At 40.1% G+C, this 25,916-nt stretch overlaps 1 protein-coding gene across 2 annotated transcripts in view; it reads left to right on the top strand.

The window, feature by feature from the left end:
• The window catches only part of aqr (aquarius intron-binding spliceosomal factor), a 53,346-nt gene extending 28,236 nt beyond the window's left edge, over positions 1–25,110 (top strand). The window contains exons 26-36 of one of the 2 annotated variants that reach the window (XM_078277047.1): positions 422–557; positions 2,446–2,655; positions 4,689–4,826; positions 4,929–5,000; positions 5,872–6,059; positions 6,212–6,383; positions 11,830–12,000; positions 17,549–17,634; positions 22,539–22,713; positions 23,948–24,058; positions 24,628–25,110. In XM_078277047.1, the coding sequence (XP_078133173.1) occupies positions 422–557; positions 2,446–2,655; positions 4,689–4,826; positions 4,929–5,000; positions 5,872–6,059; positions 6,212–6,383; positions 11,830–12,000; positions 17,549–17,634; positions 22,539–22,713; positions 23,948–24,058; positions 24,628–24,888 (1,720 nt within the window). In that variant the 3' untranslated portion in view covers positions 24,889–25,110. Of the gene's footprint in view, positions 1–421; positions 558–2,445; positions 2,656–4,688; positions 4,827–4,928; positions 5,001–5,871; positions 6,060–6,211; positions 6,384–11,829; positions 12,001–17,548; positions 17,635–22,538; positions 22,714–23,947; positions 24,059–24,621 lie in introns of both variants that reach the window. The other variant, XM_078277046.1, reaches the window with a different exon arrangement.
• Positions 25,111–25,916: the final 806 nt, after the last annotated feature.

The following is a 25,916-nucleotide window of genomic DNA, read 5'->3' as shown; positions in this document are numbered from 1 at the left end:
AAAATAGCCCCACATCATCACATACCCTTCACCATACCTAGAGATTGGCATGGGGTACTTTCCATAAAATCATCTCTCAATGCAAATCAAACCAGCTATTAGGCTAACTGAAATAAAACCATGCCAATCTCTAGGTATGGTGAAGGGTATGTGATGATGTGGGGCTATTTTAATTCCAAAGGCCAAGGGACCTTTATCAGGATGTTTACATTACATTAGCGTAACTGCATTAGCAGAGTGTATTTTTGAAATGAGACCACGACCTGATTTATGGATTTAATTCTAGAAACAGCCATTTGAACCTTAAACATTAATCTTCTTACATCATTGTACCATTCTTAACCCTTTGTCCCTACGGTAATAATAAATGGTAAACTGTTAACAGATTGTTGATTAACTATGCTGTGCTGTCTCTCTCCAGATATGGCCGAGTAAACTATGTCCTTGCCAGAAGACTGGAGCTCCTCAGAGAAGTGGGGAGATTACAGGAGAGCTTGGATGTCCCGGGAGATGTTTCTTACACCTGTGAGACTGCTGGACACTTCTACCTCTACCAGGTAAGACTAAAACTATGTGTGTATATGTTTCTGCAATGTGCAGAGAAATTCACAAATTGTCAACCAATGTTGCATAGGCTATGCTTCTGATTTTGCACTCAGCATCGGTTCATACTGTGCATAATATTACATCAAGCGTGTGTGTGTGTACTGTCCAAGTAAAATTCCTAATTGCATACAGGTTTAGCAAAACAAACCTTAAAAAAGTCTAGATGTTTTTCTGCCTCTCAAAATCCTTGAAATTTGTGGATATTAATATTGATTTTCAAAGAGAGAGAGAGTTAAGGGGATACAGAAGATATTTTTGCTGAATTAATTAGGATGGATTTCTGCATTGCCTGTCCTGTTCCTCAGAGATATACACGGCAATCAAACCCAGACATTATCAAAGTTTCCATTCCCCAGACACACTTCTCTTTTTGCCTTGACTGCAAATACCCTAGAAACAGTCTCAAGCCTCGCTGTTTATTCCTGTTACCTAATTATCCCTGTCCTCTCGTGCTGCAAGAGAAATGCCACTGCAGACAATTACGTACTTGCATTCCTATGCTTCTTTGGAATGGTTCTAAAATAGACATTATTGTCAATTGTGACATAAAGAAGTGTGGCGTGTAGCTGTCATCGTCAGTGTTATGGGGAGCTCAAGTTAATATCCAACCTTTTAAGTCATTAAGTATCGCATCACATCTCAACACCAATGTGAGACATACAGTATAAAAGCAGTGTAAAGATGGCAGTTACATAGTTTTTAGTGATGGTCATAGCTCAAACTCCATTCTATAGCACATACTTCACTGGTGAATAAAAGTCATAGCAAATACTTGGATACAATGGTTTTTAGTGTCAGAGTTTATGTCTGATGAAGTTCAGGCTGCGATTTTTGCACCTTGCCAGAAATCTGTCAGTTGTCTTTCACACGCACACCACTTTGGTTCCTCATTAATTTGATGTTGCTTGGAGACTGGATTCTCAACCCTCACTTAATTTTAGTATAGTTCTTGTGTTTATTTTAGCTCTAAAAACTGGCCAACAGTGCTAGTTCTGTGACAATTGAAGATGTAAATGTCAAGAAGCTGAGAGTAGTGAATCTGTGACCATTAGCAGACTACTCCGTCTGTGATCAATGATAACAACGCACATGTAGACATACTTAAAGTTTCGAAGTGCAATTAGGCTGAGTCCTCTAGTAGACTCATTAATGTTCTAAATGTTGTTTTTCATAGGGGTATTTATAGAACTAAGCTTCCCTGCTGTTTAGTTGAAGCTGGTTTATTAAATGCTCAGCAGGGGCACCTGTATACGAGTGAGGCTATCGGTTCTCATTTGTTCATTGGTGTTGCTATAGTCAAGTAATAATAGAGAAAATACAGGCTGGGCAGAGCCATGCAGAACACCCACTGTGTGCTCACATTTTGGTAGACCTCAGAAAGGCATCACCTAAGTCAAGGCTCATGCATACCAGAAAGTACCTTATTGTGTTTATTTATGTTGTGGCTAAATCAAGTCATTAATTAAAACACTTGTTTTGTTGTAAATGTAAACACCACTGTGCTGCCACAGTCCTTTGGTGTGAACAGGTATGATTTTTCTGTCAGTATAATTTCAATACCGCAGTCATGCACACCAACCCACTCCACCTTTCAGGCACTTGTTTGTCAATCAATCAGTTCAAGAAATCAGTCAATTTGATTTGTTACATGAAATCGTACAAGGTACAATTCCAGGTTTGTATTTGTGTGATCACACAAAAACACATAGAACCCAAATTCATACAAGCCACAATCGTGTGGGAATTTTTAACATACACTAAACGCAGACTAGCACTACTGGAGCTCAACTTCTTTACATTGGCTGTAATCTGTATGTCTGCTCTCCCTCCCTACCACAGGTGATTTCTCGCTGGGAAGAGTACATGAGCAAAGTCAGGCCTAAACAGGGCAAGACGGTGGAGGTGCAAGCTGTGGCTGCATACTTTCCTTTCCACAAGTACTTCTCCAACGCCCCCCAGCCTGTGTTCAAGGGCCGGTCATATGAAGAGGACATGGACATCGCAGAGGGCTGTTACCGCCACATCAAGAAAATATTTACCCAGCTGGAGGTAAGAAAAACACACACACACACACACACACAGACACAGTACTATTTCCCTCACTGCTGAACAACACCCAGTGGGATGTAAGGAGGTTACTTCAGTGCAGTAAGGTCATTTTATTTATAGTGCATGTCATTAAAGTTAAATTCAATGTACTTTACATTAAAATGCTCACAGCGACAAATAGCATACACAGAAGCAAACATCATCTTCAACTTCTCTCAAACTGAGGTAAACATATATAGCCCTTTCCTTCTTTTACTCAAACATACACACACAGGTTTATATCAGCTGTATTTGATGGTACTTCTGCCACTTTTGCATCTGAGTTTTCATCACCTGTCCCTTTGATTCAGTTGATAGAGTGAGTCATTATAAAAGATACTTAACAGTACTTGTACTATTTATTCATAGATATGATTGCTGACCATTTTGAAAAGATAAGCAGCACAACAAAGTAATGAAGGCTATTACCACTTCTCTTTTTTACTCTCCCTTTCACTCTTTTTTACACTCTTTCGCACTTACAAACAGCTGAATTTGTTATTCCTCCTCGGTCCATCAAGTGTTTCTATAGGGATAACAATAACATTTCAGATTTATGGGAACACCAAGAAGGTCTCAGAAAAGCAATAAAGAAGTTATTGGCTGGAGGTAATATCCCAACATGTGTGGTGACCTTGATTTATCTGGCTGACCTCTGTATCACTGCATCACAGTACCTCTCCCTCCTCCCTCAGCCTCACCCATGCTGCAGTGAAATCTGTACACCTATTAGGAGGTATTGCTGTCTATGGTGCAGGGTAGACAAATCAATATTCTGCTGAATTTGCTTATCTGTCTGCCTCTTAAAATGTAAAATCTGTTTGGAATAAGCTGTCATAGGAATATCCAAAGAATGTATTGCTAGCTAGACAGACAGCAACAAAGTGTGCCTCCTGGGTTCCTCCTGTATAGACATCTCCTGTTTCCTCCTCTGCAGTCCCACCACATCGTTACCGCTATTTACTTTTTTTCTCTCTTCGCTCTCTTCTCAGTGTCAGTGAATCCTTACCGTCTTAATTTCACCCTTCAACCGCTCTGGAGCCACGGGGGTTAAAAATAGATCTCATCAATATTGCATGTTTTGATTGGTTTAATATTAATGCTAAAATAGTAACGCATTAAATATTTATATTCCAGTGCTGTCTGAGTCTACTTCTTCCGTCTTCCCTTCCTCTCTCCCTTCCCTACCCCTACACAGCTAGTGGGGCAACCTGAATATAGCAGCCCCTCTCATATTCCCCCTCTGTGCTTCTCCCCACAGCGTGGTTTTCATAGTGCCATGATATTGGCTAAATCTGTGCTAAAGTGCTCCTCAAGCTGCAGCTTTTGAACAGCAGAGCAGCCCTGTGGCTTCCTGACATCTCTTACACTGCATCATGTAAAAAGAGGAGACCGTTTCCTAATGAGGATAGGAAGCAGAGGGATTATGTTAATAACAATATGTTTAATGAAAAGGCGAGTAGGTTGCCAATCACTTCATCGTTTATGAATGTCTTGTCTTGAAAGTTTGGAGTTATAGAGAATCAAAAGTAGAGGCAATTGGAGCTATTACACTGCTAGGGTTAAGCCACTGAGTTTTCTACAGTTCAATAGTACAATAGTTCAATAGTACAATTCTTTTAATTGTGACACAACTGAATCTGAATATTAAACTGTGCCTTTCTTTTAGATGTGTGGTTATTTCACCCTATAATCACCTTATCCATCATCTTCACCAGTAATCATCCATCATTTTGTCAGAATGCCATTTAAGTTTCCCCTCCCAACCCCACTGTATAAAACATGAAAGCAAAACTTAACTTCATTCAGAACACATCTATTTAAATCCATGATTGTCCAAGTTCTTCCCAGAGGTCATTAAACAAGTAGTTTTTAATTACCTTTTAGGATGTTGCCCTTTTTTGTTGATTTCTTCTTGCTATTTGTGTTCCCAAACATTTCTGTGTGCAGTGATTAACTCTGGATCCTCACCTTTTCTCCTGTCTATCCTGTAGGAGTTTAGGGCTTTTGAGCTGCTAAGAAGTGGACTGGACCGCTCCAAGTATCTGCTTGTGAAGGAAGCCAAAATCATTGCCATGACCTGTACACATGCTGCACTCAAACGTCATGACCTGGTGGAGCTGGGATTTAAGGTACGCTCTTTTCAGTTGACATAAAGACAATAACCTGGCTAAACTTGTATTTACTGCAGTTACTTTATGTATTTGGTTGAAATTGTTGATTGTTTTTATTAGTATGACAACATCCTGATGGAAGAAGCTGCTCAGATTCTGGAGATCGAGACCTTCATCCCCCTCCTGTTACAGGTAACCCTATTCAGACTAAGTCTTAGTCTTTATGACTAAGACTGTGAACATTTGAGCTGTTAATCTTGAGTATTGAAAAACTACAGACATGCCTTGACAGAAAGCTCACTGCCAGGCCGTAGCACTGTCATAAGTTCTGACATCAAACCTAGTTTAATCCTTTACTCAGGACTCTACGAGACTTCTACCACCTGAGTTTCTCTGTTAAGGTCTGACTGATGGGCTCCAAACACAGTAATGGTGCTTGTCTTTGGTAGTTGTGCCTAATTGTCCGAGATAGTTCTGTTTACAGATGAGCTCATTAAGCACATCAGCCCATCCAACAACCCTGCCAGAGCTACTCTCTTTATCTCTCTTCTCTACTGAGTCACAGTCTGAGAATGCCAGGTATATGTCACAGCGAAACTGTTAATTCCTCCTCCTCCTCCCATTCCCTTTCATCATCAGGCCATTCAACCCTTATTTCAGTGATTAAATCAACTCTTGACTTGCCACGGTTGGTATATTAGATTTGTCTGAGGTCAAGCTCCAAATAAACTAAATCTAATTAGCCAAACCTGGCAGCATGACATAAACATTAGTAGAAAAAAAAACTGTACAGGCCCTTCATGCTTCACTGCCCTGCTGGACCTAAATGTTATTCTATGCTGAAGATCTGATTTTACATAAACTATTGAATAAAGTTGGACAACATGTCGTAATCGATTAGACTATATAGGTTAGTTTTTAATTCATACAGCTAATATACCTACCTTTACAGATCAAAATCTATTACCTACATTTTAATAAGACTAGTACAGACCCCTGCATTTTATTTAGGTGTAACAGGTGTTCTTACCATTTATTTTTTTCTGTCTTCCCCTTTCTACAGAACCCAGAGGATGGCTACAGCAGGCTGAAACGTTGGATCATGATTGGAGACCACCACCAGTTGCCCCCTGTTATCAAGAACATGGCCTTCCAGAAGTACTCCAACATGGAGCAGTCTCTCTTCACCCGATTTGTGCGCCTTGGAGTGCCCACCATAGATCTGGATGCACAGGGTCGTGCACGTGCAAGGTGGGTCACCCTGCTGCAGCATCAAGCTAGAATCACTTTGGACCAACTCAATTTCACAAATGATGCAGTATCTTAGTGATTGGTACTGTCTCCTCACACAAAGGACATGGCAACAATGTGACTTAATGTGTTGCTATCTTCCTGTCCCACAGCCTGTGTAACCTGTACAACTGGCGCTACAAACACCTGGGGAATCTGCCTCATGTTCAGCAACTGCCTGAGTTCCAGGTGCCCAACCCCGGCCTGACCTTTGACTTCCAGTTAATTAATGTGGAGGACTTCAATGGAGTGGGAGAATCTGAGCCGAACCCTTACTTCTACCAGGTCAGTAGTAGTGCACACCACAGTACACAAATACAAACGCAGCACAACTGTTATTTGTGCTATGGATGTCTACCAGTTATATTACACATTCAAACCACTCTTTCTACTTTAGAAATCTTCAACAAGAATTATGACCAAAACTGAAATAACATAAATATCAAATGAGTAATTTTTCAAAAATAACTTTTAATGTATTGTTAAAACTAACTAAAACAAAACTAGAATTGAATACTAAGGGTAGACATGATTTCAACTGTAAATACCCTGCTGCCGACAGCATGAACCTACACAGACCCATATATGCATTACTTCAATTTGGAGAGCTGTGAACGCACAGTATGCAACACAAAATTCAATATATGTGTAGGACATACACAATGTTGGAAAAGCAGAAATAGTTTGTGTTATTCAATGGATGGCAGTTTCTAAGCACAATTTATACACTCCTTTACACGGATACACACTCATGCACACTTAGTTCCACTAGAGCAGAGAACCGTATTCCTCCGTGACCTCCATTTCCTCTGAATCGGTTGTTGTACAGCAGTTCATTCATTTTAAATGTTTAATGGTTTAGCTACCGGTCCTTATGATATATTCATAACCCTGCTTAGTCTGTAGCTAGCACTGGCTGCCCAGCACAGACCAGTGTGTTTGCCTTTCACACCAGGAGCTAGATTGTGTTTCATCATGACATTGCTGAGACACTCAAGACTGTGTGTGGACGGAGGGCAGGGTCGATAGGGCTGTGTTAAAATAAAAATGTTTTCTTCGGCACCACACTAGCACAGGAGTCCAAAAATTACTGTCAAATATAACAGCATAACTGTGATAAAAACATTTTGAGTACATGTAACATGAATCTAGTTACTTTAACTGGATTATTAGTGGTTCTGAAAAACTGTATTCCTTTTTAATAAAGGAAGGAAGCTAAAACCAGAATAGACACATGACATACATTTTACAATAAACAGAAAGACTTCCAGGACACAACAGAGTTTGTTTCCATCAGAAAGCCAGCAGCACTTGATTTCAAGTAAAAGTCTATTTGTCTAATGATTACAATAGATACTAATTAGTAAATACATCAATTAAGACACTAATTTGTTAATAAGCTCATGGCCAATGAAGATATATCAGTGCTTCATGAATGTTACTGCAGCATTCAACACTGTGCATGATCTTATGTGCACCTCTTGAGGCACCAGGTCACATGAACCTCAATACCATTTGCCTATTGCCATTTTCAAGCTCCTCAAGGGAATTGCCAGTACCACTGACTATGCCTTTCACGCACACACTCTCACATGCAGTGCAATTGTACCCAGTGCATGCTGAATGCCTGTCACAGCTGAACAAACAGTGCCACAACCCTACTTTGCACTTACACAGTAACTGCACAACCATCATACACACAAACACATGTGCGTTGTGCACTCAGACACTCCATAGTCCAAAGGTCTGTTCCTGCTTCTTCACCTCATTTGTTAAAGCCCTTTCCATATTAAGTCTCAGCCCGTTGATAGTATTTCCTAAGTTGTCAAATGGCTCATAAAGAGTAAGATGCTTATCTACAGTGCTCAGCATAAGTGAATACACCCATGCTAAAGTTGACTAAAAAGAGGAGCACAAAATCATCTTTTGGAAATTGATCTTAATGCCTTAATTAAAAAAATGAGGAAAAATCCAAACTTTAAGGACACCAATTTTCTTTGTGAATGAATAATGTATCGTAAATAAATAAATGTTCTTCCTTTAAAATACAGGGGGCATAAGTAGAGATTGGCATGGTTTTATGTTAGCCTAATAGCTGGTTTGATTTGCATTGAGAGATGATTTTATGGAAAGTACCCCTGCCAATCTCTAGGTATGGTGAATGGTATGTGACGATGTGGGGCTATTTTAATTCCAAATGCCAAGGGAACTTCAGGATGCATAGTATCCTGGATCCATGAAATAACTGGCCTTTAAAAATAAAAATCCCTCTATGGGAATTTAACATAGGGTGTACTTACTTATGCCCGCTGTATTTTAAGGAAGAACATTTATTTATTTACGATACATCATTCATTCACAAAGAAAATTGGTGTCCTTAAAGGTTGGATTTTTCCTCATTTTTTAAATTAAGGCATTAAGATCAATTTCCAAAAGATGATTTTTTTTTTGTTCCTCTTTTTATTACCTCTTATGCGTTTGTATCTACATCACAATTTCTGACCCTCTCTCCCCTTCTGTCTCGTCTCTATTTCTGCCCATTTTTGTCCCTCCATTCTCTCCACTCCTAATGGAGCCTCCAGCCATTGGCTCAAACTCCAGTGGGTTAGGTCTGACCTTGTTGTTAGGGTTAACAAGTTCTCTGGGTGTTAGGCTATTAGATTAGTATGGTAAATATGCATACCAGGTAGGCAAAGCTGGAAAAGCCAACCCTGTGTCTACTTATCTCTATCTATAATACTATTTGAATCCCATTCCTTATTTTATTTAATATTTGAATAATTTTCAAATATTAAATGCTTAAATTCATCCTATTAATATTTACGACATTACACAGGCTTATGGATCGCCAATTCCACTATCAGCATGTGGTTGTTGTTACAAGTTCTGTCCACTAGAGGGACTACTAACATTACTATACAAACATTTGGAAACAGGTGATCGCTTTCTTATTAACAATAAAACAGCGGGACAAAATGAATGACTTTAATTTGTCAACTTTAATGTACCTTGGCTCAAACTCGTGAATAAAATCTTTAAATCCAGACCCCTGCGTGATGTTGATTGGTCTCATATCTTTACAGATGAACCGTGTCAGTTTGTCTTTTATCGCCTTTTGGCAGACAGCTGTCAGTTGGTAAGTCCCATGATGAGGAGAGAGGCAAAAAATAACCTATTCTTGCCCGTTTTAGCGGCGGTTCCTCGGACAGATCGCCTAGCTTGTCAGGGTGTAACGTTGTTAGGTGTGCCCTCAGGTTGCTCATTGAGGAGTGATATTTCATTCGGATTTTGCATATTCTGCAGATTGCCACTTCTTTATCTGTAATTTTTCCATTTATGGATTGAAATCCAAACACCTTCCACACAAATTGTCAGGAGTGATGATCTCCGTTTCCGTGGAGACGTCGCTGGAACATGTACAATTGTGATACGATTCAAAAACGTTATTGTTCATCAGACGAAACAAAAGCATTTCATTTTCACATGCGTGTTGTGGCGAGAAAGGCAAGATTGCATGTGTGTGTGTGTATATATATTTGTGTGTATATATATTTGTGTGTGTATGTATGTGTGTATATATATATATATATATATATATATATATATATATATATATATAAATAAAAAATACATTAAAAGCAATATTCAAATAGTAATTTTAGCATTCGAATAGTATTGACTTTTTTAATATTCAAATTATATTCAAATTTCGGAATTCGTTTCAACAGCCCTACTAAACAGTAAGGTTACAGCCAGAATGAACACGGTGAGGCCATCAAGCACCTCATGTGCCTCCAAAATCATTCCCATGGTTTTCAACCATTTGTAGATAATGTTGAATATTTTTCCTTGAAAAGGACCAGCTCATACCTTACATTCACTGCCAAACTTGAATAACATTTCTATCAGTAAAAACATGGTTTGGTCATTAAAGTTATGAATTTGTGCCATTCCGAGAGATGTAATAAGGGAAGAAGAACAAAGGATGTCACTGTTTTTTGATGTGTTGACTTCAGTGCATCTGGATCAGGAACTGTTGATGAAGCTGCATACATTATTATCAAAGATGTAAGGCTGAAATCCAGGCTTAATAGAAACTGGATGAATAATGCATACCGTTGCCTTTTTTCTTTTTTGGTCCCATTTGAAGGGCAGAGTGTAGCCTTGGAGCCAGGATGCACATGCTGGGGAATTTGTTGATTGTAAAGTGGGTGAATGCTGCATGCAACACTGGCCTTAACATTTAGACACAGTGTTTCCCACAGGTTGAGAATTTACTTGTGGTGGTGGGTGACGCAGGATGTGACGGCGCGGCGCTATTGCTGGGTTCAGTAAAAACTAGTCAAACGAAGTTTATGAACTATTTATTGAAAACAATGATAGGCTACATAACATTAACAGATACTTTCGAAATAAATAACTATTTAAATATTAAACATATCAGACTAAAAGATGATACAGATGAAGTGTAGCCATGATGTGCTTTGTCAATTAAATGTAGTTGGTTTGTCAAATGTTATGGTTCATCAGATAAAATACCTGAATACCCGGAGCCCAAATAGGCTATTATATGTAACTTAATACTATGATCTAAATAAAAAGTTACATGTTAATAAAAATCTCAACACTGTCTCCTCCTAATTTCTGTTAAATCATATAAGACTAAGGCTAGTTAAAGTTATTTTTTTGGGTTAGATCTTTGTTAGTTTTTTTTAAAGTGTTTTTAATCCGTGTTTCAGGGATCGTAAACACACTGTTTTGTAGGCTACTACAGCTATGTCCTTGTTGCATTCATTAAGATCTAATCTGAATATTTCTGTCATTCAAACAACTCTGAGTTGTAGTTTTAAACTTTTACAGCCAACTTAATAAAATCTCGGGTTTTAATCGGGCTCAAGTTCATAAATACATGGATTCAGGCACGGAGAACGGGAACTGAAGGCTCAGTTAGCAACGATAAGCTCCATTAGCAGTTAGCTCCATTATAGATATAGAGTGGAGGAGACTGCCGCGGACAGGGGTAACAACTGAACTCTGATAAATGAGGTTTCACAGCGGCGTTTCTACGGTTTGTTAATACAGTTAATCCCATGGCAAGACCACCAGCAGCATGCTACTACTAACAATAGCCTCTGAGCCTGAAGTGAAGCATTGACGCTGTCATGCACGCGGAGCGTGACTTCATAAGGGGTAAGGGGCTGGAGGTCGCTGGTCTGGGTGCGCTGTAAAAAATACATTGTTGATTGGGGAAAAAATGTAATTCGGATGTTATCTACCTGGGTATGGAAACACTGTGACATGAGGGGATCCTAGATTGGGACATTTTGTCCCAGCCTAGCTAGTGGTGGTGTTGAACTCTGTCCAAGGCAATTAATTCCGACTCAAATCAGATGGTTACTCATGCATGAATGAGTGGGCTTTTATCTGGCAGAAAAGTTAAACACTTGACAGGCGAGAAAGGGTTAGAGCATGATGTTAAAGTACAAGAGAATGGGAACAGCAAAGTGTCAAACACAGCAGACAGCCCTGGCTGTGCTGATAGTAAGAGAGACCCGTGTGTTTGGGTAACTCAGCGTATTGCTTCGATTCACTACAAGATTACCAAATTGATAGACAATAGCAATTCCCAAACATCATTGTTTTTCCTTCTCTCATGACTTGTACAATAGTGTATAGTTAAAATATGATAATGTTAATCTTGCCCTCTCCTTTTCTTTCTCTTCCTGTGAAGAACCTGGCAGAGGCGGAGTATACTGTCGCTTTGTACATGTACATGCGTTTACTGGGCTACCCTGCTGACCGCATCAGCATCCTCACAACCTACAATGGACAAAAACACCTGATCAGAGACGTCATCAACCAGCGTTGTGCTGGCAATCCCTTCTTTAGTCAGCCTAACAAGGTAAGGAGGACACACATGCACCAGTTGACACTGACTACAGGGAACAGTGCATACAGCTGCATCCAATGATTGTATTATTTAAATTGTTATTAAAGCAAGTATAAGAAGTATGTCCTCATGAAATGTAAATGAAATTGGAGAAAACTTTTTATCATACAAAGGAAGCATGAATGCGAGTCTGTAAGCTGAAATATGCAAATGCATCATCTTGTAATAGAACAGGCTGTTTATGGTATTCGATTGTACAATATTCAATAATGGGCTACAATCTAAATCAAAATGGTATCTTAATGTAATATCAAACAAATGGTACGTCATCACACAGCTGTTTTTCAGTAATACTATACATTATAAGCACAGCAGTATTAAGTCCTGTTTTGTTTAATCTCCATACATTACTTTCTTTGACTGTTCTCTTACAAGGATGGTCTTTAATACACCTGAAAAACTACTTAAGCTTTATTTTGGTTCCAGACCTCTGAATCACCAACCACATCTGTTTAGCGATCCTAATATAATGAAACAAAATGGCAATTCAGTCTAAATTAACAAGCTACTTAAAGTGTATTTGTGAAATATTGATATTTACACTTTTCATGTAGCATTCCAACACTGAAACACACCCGGTTCCACATACATTAACTCTACACACTTCTAATATGACTTGAGACACATTTCTTCTCTCCTGTCAGGAAGGAATCCACAGTCCCACAGGCATGTTTTCACCTCCTAAATATATAAATTTGCAGTTCTCAATTCTCACATGGCTTTAGCTGTTTCTGCCTTCCATTACCACAATCATACACAGTCTCCTCTTTCTCCTTGTGCAATTTAATTAGATTTGTACATTTTCCCTACAAGTTTTCCCAATGGGCCTCATACTTGCATTGTGACATATAGAATCTCATTGAAATAAGTGAATCTGTGTTGTTCTTGCAGGGTGGAAAATTAATGAGCAGCTCATGTACGTTCTTTATTCACTATTCCCTGTTGTAGGCCCTGGCCTTTATTGTCCTGCTCCATCAAATCATAAGACCATCAGGACTGATGCAGGTCATAAGACTCAAATAGAGCAGGACCCTTTGTGCCCTCTGTTCAACAGTTTATATACCAGCTGACTGCATACCTCTGTAAATCAAACTAACTGAGTGTCTTTGTCTGTCTTTGTGTGTGTTGAGGAAAGGATTTAAATGTGCATACTTTAAAAGTGGGTGTAGTCTCCATAATGTGTTCATCCCTGAAGAATACTTGTTGGATTGTTTTTCAGCCCACGGTATTCCCCCCTACTCCTCTTGTCTTTCTTCTCTCTTTCCTTCCTTTACACAGTGTTAAGTCAGCAGCCCGTTGGCATCCATTTTCTGTTTGTACTGCTAAATGCTTTTAGCCTCAGGTTATCATTTCCTCTCACTCGTTTCTTTTTCCCTACTCACAATCTCTCACCTTTCTTTGGTCTCTGTTCTTCAGACCTTTCACACACTTTACAATGTCAAATACTATTTAGGCATGCCAGCGAAAGTTTCAAGATCGGAGTGTAAATGGCACATCACCAGTCAGTTGGCATGTCATTGTGCCAAAGTGGCAGAGTGTGTGGGTAAGCATGGTGGTTTCCCCACTGGCCAATGAAATTTCAACAGTGTTGTCAGTACAGCAGTGTTCAGCACAGACTCACAGTATATTAGATACAATTAAGGGTTTTTATGGAATAGATAATGCTGTTGATTTCTACATTTTTTTTATTGTCAACAAATTAACGAAAAGACCAAAACCTGTCTGTCTCTTGATACATTCCATTTGCCCAGCCTGATGTAATACGTAAATCTTACAAAACGGGTCACAAATACATCATTGTTTTTACAAAATGGAGGTCTACGGCACAGAGGAATACACTGTATTTGTTAGTAGGACAATTTTGTTGGTTTTGGTCTTTTTATGGGATTTGCTGACAATAAGAAAAATATAGAATATCATCAGCCTTCTCCTTAAACGCATGAAGGCACAAACTGCAGATGTTACTGTTTATTAATTGTCTAACAAGCAAGCAGGACGTGAATCCCTCTTATGTCTTTGTGTTTATGGTGCATTCTACCACCTGCAGGGCTGGAGTCTTTAATCTGCTGTTGGTGTGTCTGTATTTCATGCTGTACATCCATACCTTCCTTGTTGCTTTGTCTTCTCTGTTCAGACAGCTAGCCAGAAATTGTGCGTGGTCATGTTAAATGTCCAGCTATGTTGAGACATAAAGTGTCATTCATTGTGCTCATGGCCTTAGTCAGTATGCATGCCTAGTAATAAAGTGACAGGGGTGACAGGCTGTTAGATTTGCTGAGAAGAAAGAGAGCCAGAGAGGGAGGGAGATGAAAAAGAAAGGGGCTCTTGCGGGAAAATGCTGAGCAGCTGAAAGGTCATGGCGCAGAGCGTTGGGTCCACAGAGTGTCTGAGAATGTGTCACAATAGCTAAACCAAGCAAATGTCAACAGCCATCCCACTTTGCGGCTATGACTTTAATTAGTAAGAAAAGAACGAGCGGGACAGTTGGCACCAGTCACAGTCTCAAAATCAAATAAACACACTAGCCTTAGCTGTCTACTGAATTTCAAACACAACAGTTGCCATGCATATGCATGCAGTTTTGCATTTATGCATCTTTAATGATGTTTTTTTTTTAGTTTACTCTATTAATGTTTACAGAAAATGTCCACTTGAATTTGCTTTCTTTTGGTGTTGTATATTTTAAACACCAGAATAGTGTTAATTCATTCAGGTCACTAATCAAAACATTTTTACATAAATTCAAACTGGATTCAAAATCACAGCATGGGTTCATCCCACCCAAATCTCAGCCCAGTCCTTACTAGCAGCCAAGCAATGAAACAAAACAATGTTAAAATTTTTAGCAATTGTGATTTAGTTAACCTGTGTTTAGTTAGTCAGAAAGCACATCAAAAGTCAAGGATACTGTAGATGACTTAAAAGGGAAGAGTATGCATGTTGAATCTTTGAGTTCACCTTCTGCATCCCTCCCTTCATTAATATACATGGCTGCAAACACACACACACACACACACACACTCTTTCCCCATCCCTCTGTGGGATTCTTTTATTTTCTGAGAGCAGAAGCCTCTTTAAACAGGAAACCAAGTCTTGCTGTGTGACCAGAACCAGGACGTCTTATAACCAGATATGTTGACATAGATAGGGAAATGTCTTCCTAACATGTTCCAGCATGCCTTTTTTTTTTTTTTTAGACAGATATCAAATCCTGAGACATGTGGATATGAAGGCACTTGGACTGAAACATTACACTGTTAACTCTGTCATCCCCAAGAGTCTCTTGTGAAAAATTTTAACAATCTGTCTGTCTGCCTTCTGCACAGTCTAGGGCATAATTGCCATGAGTCAGATATAGCAGGATGGATAGAGTGAGTAAGAACGAGAGGAGATCCATGTTTGACCATTAGCTTTGTATCCACTGACATGCATGCGCCACAATTACATGACCTCTGTAATTCACTCCCTGGAAGATTTCTCATAAATAACTAAACACCATTCAAAATGCTATGCCTTAGGTAGATTCTCTATCTGGGCTTCACTGTATGTGGGCTAAGAATAACTCCCTCTCTTAAGTGCCCCATTTCTGCTAAACAAGTTGGACTGTTTTGGTTAAAACCGTGCCGTTATATCCCCTTCAAATCCACAGTTCTAGCCTATTTCAACAAAGCGTGTACTGGCGTGTTGTCTGTGCGACATTTGTGTGAACATGTGCATGCATGCATGCATACCACGGCTGTTTGAGTTGAACATTAAGCATTTGACTTGAACATACAGCCCATGCTACTGTAAAACCAACATATTGTTGCCTCTGGTGCTGCACCTGTTCTACATAGCAACAGAGACACGTAAATAAGTATTGGTCTACTACATCATTAGCCTCATCTCTTCCTCATTCACAAGTTCACACACACTTTCTTCCTGTTGCCCAGGTTTTGGATGGGTTTAGCAAAGGGACTGAAAGTCACTGAAAGTTGCATTACCTAATATGAGGTAACCAGGACCACAGGATGATTTATTTAGCATGGCTGGTTCATAGGTTGGTTGCTGTAGTCCTGGGCGTGTGTGGCTTCGTGTGACAGCTCGATGGTAGCTGATGTCCTAGTGATCAACTCTACAGGATGGATCTATAGAGGAAAGGCCAACCTCTTTCTGCTAGGCTTTTGATTTCGCAGCATGTGGTCTATATAACTAAATAGTAGTATTTTTTGTTCAATAGTAAATAAGGAGGACTTATGACGTGTTTTGTGTATGTAACCATTATTTACATGCAGTCTTATTTTATGTAGGTTTAGGCTAACATAATTGCTTCTTCCTTGGTTGCCATTACCAATTGGGAGGCAACTCTATCAAACACGGACAGGAAGACCCTTATCACTTTGTAACAATTTATTTTCCCTTTCCTCACACGTGTAAGGGCTTACACACTGTTTTGTATTTAAAGTCATATAAATACATCATAAAGAAATAAAAATAGAGAATAGGAAAAAAAAGCTAAAATACAATAAGACGGGTATAATCGTGTATATATGACGTAAGTGATGGCCCGTGGCAGATTCATCCTGCGTCTATCACAGTTTTAAACACTGTTATTTTAGTTTCAATACAATGTGTTCAGGATGCCACCGTAGGTTTTATTGGCCCATCATATTGAACTAACCTGCTTATCCCTTGAAGAAAAGAAAAAGAAAACATGGACAGGAAGGAAGTCCTGGCTATATAATATGCACTTGAGAATAAAAAACTGCCATGGGTTGTGCATGGAAGTTCATGAAATGTTGGCTGTAGGAGCAGTTATACATACAGTACAGCTAGTACTTTATGTGTAATGGGTTCAAGTTTTACAGAGTTGCATCTCAATTTCTTTGCTTTGTATCAAGTTGCAAGTGTAGTATGTTTTCTTTATTATGCAAGTTGTAACAGCACTGGCAAAGTCACAACACAGCTCTGTTCTTAATGTACAGGAATAAGTACGCTTCTCAGCAAGACAGGATTACCAGGGTGTAAAAGCAAATTGGCTGACACAAAGTTCCTTTTGCTTTGAAAAAAAAAAAAAAACTTTCTCTGTCTCCCTGAAATAATCTCTGATCCAGTCAAGCAGCGTGGCCCCCAGTACCTTGGCCCAGAGTCTCAGGGGCCCAGGTAAGAGGCTAGTAGCAGCAAATGCCCTCTAAGCCGTATTAGCTCCGCTGGCTGCCCATGTGGCCCAGAGCGATAACAGCAGTAACAAGAAAACACAGGCACCATCATTTATCTTCCCCCCACCACCCCCCCCAAAAAAAGAAAGAAGAAAGAAAGAAAAAGGTGAATTTAAGACAGAAAGCAGTCTCCCTCGTGTTTCTAAACATATCCAAATCCCTCCACCTACCTGAAATGCGCACACCTATTTACTTTGCAAAATACATCAGCTGCCATGGCTTAGTTAGCATATCTTTGTAGTTAGCATATTTATGTTCATGTTGTTTTGTTCAATAATGAATATGTTTGTGTGTCTGTGCAGGTGACAACAGTGGACAGGTTCCAGGGTCAGCAGAATGACTACATCATCCTCTCACTGGTCCGCACCAAAGCCGTGGGACATCTGAGGTAATTACTTCAATGCATGCCAAGCACAAAAACATGCCTTACCCAAAATAGACACCTTCAGCAGCTATTCTACTATAAAAATACTTGTGTAATAGGATCTACACTTTAGATACACATCCTCCAGGGAAACAACACTTATGGCGCTTTTCCATTACGTGGTACCTGCTCGACTCGACTCTACTCGCCTTTTTTGGTTTTCCATTACGAAAAAAAGTCCCTGGTACCTGCTAACGGGTGCTTTTTTTAGTACCACCTAGGTCGAGGTTCCAAGCGAGCTGAGCCGATACCAAAAGGTGACGTGAAAGCTACGGAGGGGGGCGAGCGACAAACCCGCCATTTTTAAATAGTTTAGCCAACTGTGTTTATTTTTGCTGCCTCCAGCTTCATTTGAAACAAAATGTGTCTTCTGGCTGTGGCAACAACACCACACCTTCCACGTTCTGTGTGTGTGTTGCGTTAGGCCACGGCAGTTTACTGCGGCGCCGCTATGACGACCAGCCACGCTGAGGCAGTACTAAAATATGCAATGGAAAACGGACGCACAGTGAGGCGAGTAGAGTCGAGGCGAGTCTAGCAGGTACCATGTAATGGAAAAACGCCATTGCTCTCTTGAGACAGCTGCTCTAAGGAGGCTTTCTCCTTTTGTCATGTATAACTACTGAATCAAGTTTGCTAAAGGAAAAAAAGAATAACACTGGCTGTCTTGAAGTATGCATGAGCTTAATTTGAAGCAGTGAGGACAAAGGGTGCTTCAGGACAGGAGCATGTCTGTGGAGCTGACTGTACTTTTTGTCCTGGTTAAGAGAAGCCATTGTGCTCTGATGATTGGGGGTGAGACTATCAAACAAAGAGCTCCGCTCTGATCAAAGACATACCATATAACAGTCATTAAGAGATATGATGGTTAACCAAACTGCAGCGGTAGTTTTTTTTTTTTTTTTTGTCTTTTTGTTCCATGTCCTATTGCTATCCACTCAACTATACTCCCTTGCTGGCCTTTCTTCTTAGTCTTTAGCTCTGTCTCCTTATCTCTCTGCTCCCTCTTCTCTTTATTACCACCTCTTTTCTCATTTCACGAATTGACGTAGTGAAATGGGCTACACCTTGGCTGCCATGACATCCTGATGAGCTCTTCACACCTGATACACTGACACTGGCTGAACTCTTTCATAGTACTTCAGCTTCCCATGCTGGCCTCTGGCTGTAATGTACAGCTTTATCACAGCTTTATCACAGCTGTACTGCCAGTGCATTCACCCGCCCTCTCATTGGATAGTCTGCAAATTGGAACCCCAGTACGAATAATAAGCCATTCCTTTTGTAGCTAAATACATGCTCCCCCCCCCCGGTCATTTTTAGCCGGCAGAGAAAACACTTAAACACTCTATTTTGTTCTTTCCTCATCTCACAGATAAATTAATGAATTGATGTAGCTGGGAAAGAAAAGTGCAGCGGGCCACAGAAAGTGGTAGTTTATCTTGCTGACAGCACCTGCTCTCCTCTCGGTATCATTCATTTGATCTTGTCTTACACTGGATATTACACCCTGCCTTATACACATTCTCAGCCCACACAAAGTGGGAAGGTTGTCCCTTTTAACAATGTGCTAAAACTCTAGTTACCAGTTGTTATTGAAGGGGTACAATAGTACTAGAGATGGACTTTGATGAGTAAAATCGACACACTTCCCCTTTAATAACGGAGCAATTATAATTATAGAAAATATCATGTTAATTTAATTTTTTATATGCTTTGTTTTGACTTAATATTCATTCATATCTTGGCCCCCCTTACACTAATGAATGGTCAGCTGAGTGGTTGAAAGAGCAGTGGTTTATGGTAAATTCTCGTGTTGTCCATTGTGTTTTTTCCTTATGGGATCACTGTGGTGTACCACTGAGTGCTATCTTCTGTACTCTTCCCCCCTTCCTGCATCTGTCCTCATGGCAATCTGCTGCCATGACAACAACAGGGGACCCAACTATATGATAAGATGACCCTTGCTTTGACAGGAGAAGCATTCCTGCTGATGCACACAGGCACGCTCACATGCTGGAGAACATTCTTTGACAGGGAAGCCCAGATCCAGACACACTCTGACATGTACACACACACACACACACATGCAAACGGTATTCGTCCACTTTGCCATGCCATGTCACAGTAAACGCAGGTGGGCGTCTCTCAGTAGTGCCATGTCCACAGGCTACCATGCTTGATTGGTTCAGCCTTTCTAGAGCTCTGTGCTCATTAGTTGTAGGCTGTTTTGTAGTTTGTCTCTGTGGAAATGTTGTGCGTTCAAGTTTCATTTTGTACCATGCTTGAAATTTGCAGTAATTTTACATAACCTACCAGCTGTACTTGTTAACTCACTCACTCATAAACCCTGCACAATGATTTCCATAAGCCTTTTTTTCCTTCTACATATTTATGGAACTCATGCATATTGCAAAGATTAATCCTCTTAATATCATAAAGTGCTCAGGTGTGTTGATGGATACCCGAGCCGACACAGGGCTCCAGACTGCGACCAAATGGTCGCATTTTGCAACCAAAATTTGAGAGTGTGCGACTGAATTTTACATCCAGTCACACATGTGCGACCAGTAAATTTGCCCCCTTTTTTACACGTTAAACGTCGAAATTTCGGTACCTGAGAGCGCGTAAGCTCAAGCTTATCTGTCCTCTGAAAATTGACAGAGAGCAGAGCTCTGACACAATCACACACACTCACACGCATAGCTGCGGACGTTGCAAACTACGTCGGCTCTGCAGTTTTGTTGAAGTCACAGTGAGTCACGGAAATGCCGATAAAGTGGTTTCAAGTGTGGTTACAGTTTTTCAAAACTTCACGCAGACAGCATTTGCTGCGATATGATATTAATGTAGAGCCGAAAGCGGTCACAGTGCTGTTGACGTTACACTTCCTAAGCAGGCACAACGGTGGTTTTTGTGCCCTGGTGACTGACTGACAGGCTGAGGTTGTAAGGCAAGGCAACTTTATTTCTACTGCACCTTTCAGCAACAAGGCCATTCAAAGTGCTTTACATGAAACATTAAAGAGCAATTTAAAATGGTCATGATGAAAATAAAACGGGCTAAAATATAATAATATACAAATACAAGAATAAAAGTTACAGTGAGTAAGAAATTAATAATCATTCAATTTAATAGGTTAGGGACGGGTTTGGGAGGAGGAGGATTTTGTTTAATTAATAAAATAACAATGTTCTAAGTACATAGGATAAATAGGTTTGACAATAATTTTTACAACTGAAATAATTGTTTTGTAATTATAGAGGGAAAATACCCAAAAAAACAGAACCGAATTTCAGGTATCGGTACCGATATTGGTTCAGTAGTAGCCTAAACAATGCATGTTTAATTTTAAGTTGAATTCATTGTAATTATAGACTAGAGCTGATATATATATATATATATATGTGTGTATATATATATATATATATATATATATGTATATATGTGTGTGTATATATATATATATATGTATATATATGTATATATATGTATATATGTGTGTATATGTGTATATATATGTATATATGTGTATATATATATATTTGTTTTGTTTTTCATGACGGCGATGGTGCTGTCGGTTAACCTTCTATGTTGCATCTTCAAAAGTGACACTGAATTTGAAACCGCACATTGTAATATCTGCATCTATTATCAAAGTATTTATTAGTAATAGAAATGATGTTCGGGTTAGGCTCGGTCATCAGCGCGATAAGGCGTTGAACATTTTAAATTTAAAAAAGCTTATTAGGTAGATGCGTGCCTGTGTTAACATGCACTTGTTGCCCCGTGTGTGCTGATGCACTCATCTGTGGACATTTCATGTCGGGCTCGGACATACATATCTTAATGCCTGTCGGGCTCGGTTACTGCTCTGTCGGACGCGGGCCAGGCTCGGACAGAAAAATGCGGCCCGATCCGTGGGTGGGTGTGGGTGGGTGTGGTTGTGTGTGGGTGGGTGGATGGGTGTGTGGGTGTAGGTGTGTGAGTAAGTGTTTGCCAAATTCTTGTGTATCAAACCGAAGATGTTTTCAGTATTGCCACAGCTGCTTGCATGAGCGATTTGCTCTTCCCTCTTGTATGCTCTGCCTTCTTTTGTGCTCTGCAAATTTCTATAAGCCGGTATGGTTTTGTCCTGAAGATTTATAGGCCAGCTGGTCATATTTTTGCACAGCTCCATTAGGTTGTCCATCTAAACACCTAAAACACAATACAAAGATTACGAAGAGTACAATTACAAAGGTTTATTTAATACATAGTTCGAAGACTACAGCCTCCCTTTTTTTATTGGTTCACTTTGTGAAAGAGAGTACATTTTTGTGGCTTTTAGAAGTTGTCCAAGAATTTCTCTTCCACCTTCCTCTAAAATAGGGCAGGTAAACAACCTCTTGGAACTCATCATGCATATTGCAAAGATTAATCCTCTTAAATATCATGAAGTGCTCACTCTTTGGCCACTACAGCAAGCCAAGCATGATTCCTCCATTCTCTGGGAAATGACTCCTCTGTCTCTAATCTCTTAATTCTACTGGATAGCAAGAAAAAGTAACCTATGTTACCTCTCTTGTACTCTCCCACATCTCCCTCTTTTTGTCTGTCTTGTTTATCCCTGGTCTTTGCCTTTCATTCCTTTATTTCTCTCTTAGCTTCTATATTTGTCCCCCTAACCTACTGCTGCTTATCCTTCACTAAACCTCTATCCTCCTACTTTGCACAGCTTTGATCCTTCCACTTTGATTCCGTTTTTGTTTTTGCTACACATGATTTCCTCTCCTCTTACAATTTTACACTTTCATCCCACTTTGATTGTTTCTTCCATTTTGTCAAACCAATTTATTAACGATATGTTTTCTTCTATAACTCTACAGGGATGTAAGGCGTCTGGTGGTGGCCATGTCAAGAGCCAGACTTGGTTTGTACATCTTTGCCCGGGTGTCGTTGTTTCAAAACTGCTTTGAGCTGACTCCTGTCTTCAACCAGCTCACTGCCAGACCCATGCAGCTACACATCAGGCCGCATGAATACTACAGCCAGGAACAGCCGGTATGTACGCTTGCATGCACACACCACTTTCTTAAAGCACCATAATCTTGTACTCAATTAAATTTGCACTCAAGCTCCATATTTGCCGATAAGAACCAAGCTTACTTTTCACATCAGCTCCCATTTCCATATAACTGTTGCACTCTCCCAACATCCTAACACAGCCCCCTGACTCTGCCTAATCCTGCCTCTATATACTGAATGGCATCCTCTTTCCCTTTAGTTCTTAACAGTCCCAAGTCTTACAGCAGCTTTACCCATTGGCCCTGGCCTGTTAACAGCATTCAGCTGAGGCCATCTGCAAGCATGGGAAACACAGGCCTGGCTATAATTAACCCTGGAAGGTCAGAAGGCAAAAACACTCCCCCAAATCCCGCCAGGCCAGCATGAGACGACTGTTGTCTGGTAACTGTGTCTCTGTGACTGGCGTGTGTGGCAACCGGGGTGTCTAAAATACCCCATAGCCTCTGACACTTTCTCTGACTCTAGAGTGTTCATCCCCGTGGGCGACAGCTCTTTTGGGCACACACATGTGGCCCCTGCTTAGCCCGTCTATCTGGAGTCAGTAAACCCCTGCTGCTTACACGCAGATGCAGTTAGATTTTTGTCTGGCAATACTCGACCAGAACTTTCACAGGCTACTTAACAGTGCTGTTTCAGAAGCAACAGACAACACTGCTGTGTAATGCTCCATATGGATATATACATATTTACAGCGCTGTTGGATAGTATTTGACAGATGGTAAAGCTAAATGTCTAATCACACTCAAATCACTGGGAGACTCATAAATGCCTTGATGTTTTTACTTAGTTTTACAGTAATAAAACCACACACAGTTAAGTTTTACAGTGCTAAAGCCATCAGCGCATTCACTTGATGCCCTAAGGGCCTCTGTGACCATCACCCCTGTATTTAGGAGGTAACAGCCCAGCAGATTGAATATTCTGCTCTCCTCACTCCTCAGTTTAGGCTGTAAGACTCTGTCTGCATACTAATATTGTCAAATTACAAACTCTGCATTCTCGACTCTTTTTTGATAGTACGTGAGCAGCAAGTGAGAAATTTGCTTTCAAATACCAAGCAGGTAGCCGGCAGTTGTAATTTATGTCAGATCAGTAGTTTACCATGTGGTTCCTGCTAACAAGGCAGGTATACTTCTTCATTACCATCACATCCTGGATTCATAACTATCTTTCTCTTACTGATATTTTTTCTTTCCTTTCCTTTCCTCAGAGAGATGCTTCTGGACAGCCAGACCAAATCATTAAGAACATGCCAGAGATGACCAACCTGGTGTATAATATGTACATGCACATGATCCAGACCTCCCAGAAGTACAAACAGGTAAAAACCCTTGATGAATACACAGTGTCAAATGATGTACTACTGTATCATTCAAAACAACCAGCAGTGCAGTACTGTTGCTGTCTCATTGAAGACATAGATAGAAGACAGGATGATATTACTAAGACTATTTAAAACTGGTACTTTTACTATGTTGAGCGTACACACATTATACTAACACGTTTGTATTTAACTTTCTTTAAGTCTTATGACATTAAGCACTGAAGCAGTGCTAAAAGCTGCCACTGTCTCTCCCTAGTCACTATTTTAGTATTGTTTAACTTTAATGCAGAACAGTAAATAGGTCAGATGTAAAATAGTTGCTGTAGTTGTGCATGTGGAGAATTAACAGGCCACAAGCCAAGCATATTAAGTGATTTTATTTTCACTACACTTACTGTCACATTGACATTGTCTTGTGCCAACTTAAAAAGAGGAATATGACATGACGGAGGGGGAAAGGTTTGCTTAGATGGTGTATGTATACTACATTGCCTTGGACATTAATAGTTAATATTATAATAACTAAAGGTTGTTTGTCCTTTCCTTTGGCTTTTTACCAGCAACAGCAGAAACTGGCTATGCCTCCACAACAAACCAAGACGGTTGCTGTGGTCGAGGAAGCGCCAGTTAGCTCTGGGGAGCCGCAGGAAGAAACCCCCATGGAGCAGGAAACCCCAGAAGGAGAGGCAACCTCAGAGCCAAACTCGGAGGACACCAGTGAGAAGGAAGAAAATCAAGATACAGTGGGCCATGCTAAGATGCCAGAGCATCCAGGCAGAGACAGCGACAGTGACGGGGAGGACAGTGGAGAGGAGCAAAAGCAGTAGAGCATCCACATACGGGACTATTGTTAAATTAAGGGCCCTCAGCTATTTAGGGGACCAAGTGGACTGTCCCTTAAAAAAGGATTCAGGCGAATCAGTGATTCTGAATTAGTTTTCTACTGAAAGGAGATCCTGGTGATAATGTTTCATTCATTTTTCTAGAACATTCAATTTTGTAACCATTAGTACTTTTTTTATAAAAAATAAATAAAAATGCAAATCCTTTATTGTCTCTGACATGTTTCATTATATGTGCAACCACCAGAGCCTATAATACTTTAAAAGAGGTTCTAATCTATATCATTCTCATACGCACAGTGACCAACAAATACAGTGTATAATCAACATGTTTAAGCTTTGTTAAAATATCTCTGCCATGATACTTCCATTCATCTGCTTTCCAGCTTTGCTTTAAGCACAACTCAAATCTGATTGGCTAAGCCTATACCAGCTACACAAGCTGCGACTAAGCTGCATTTGTAGGTCAGTCACTTCACCCGAGGGCCAGTGTGCATGCTGGGGGATTTCGCCCTCTGGATGTACACAGTCACTTAACCAGCAAGCCTTAAATCCTCTGCCATTCATAACTTTGTGTAGAGTACTAACATCACAGTGCTCTGCAGAATAGCATATGTCAGCTGGGTCATTTTTCAAAGATGAGGTTTGATGAGCAAATTTAAGAAAACAATTTCAGGCCTAATATTTGTGTGGACATCAAAACAACTGCTCAAAAGTTCCAACCCAAGTCTTGGTAATTTAAACAAGTTAACTTAAGATGAAGAGGTTAACCCAGTTCACAGTCCTGCAGGCAAAAACATAGACTGGAAATTCATTCATTATCATGCACCAGAGGTTGGTTGTTGTTACATCATACCTCAGGCAGGCTGAGAGAACAGGTCAGCTGCACAGCTGCTCTAGCCCGGGCCAGTCTAAAGACCTGATGGAGTACCATGTGTTGATAGATGTGGAGAGGCATATTTTCTGCATTTAGTCAAGTATGGAGCCATGTAACAACTATTTTTCTATCTTCT

The sequence above is a fragment of the Sander vitreus genome, chromosome 20 (assembly GCF_031162955.1).
Source record: "Sander vitreus isolate 19-12246 chromosome 20, sanVit1, whole genome shotgun sequence".
NCBI lineage: Eukaryota > Metazoa > Chordata > Actinopteri > Perciformes > Percidae > Sander > Sander vitreus.
The sequence above is the reverse complement of the archived record's forward strand: the minus strand, read 5'-3'. Positions and strand labels throughout refer to the sequence as shown.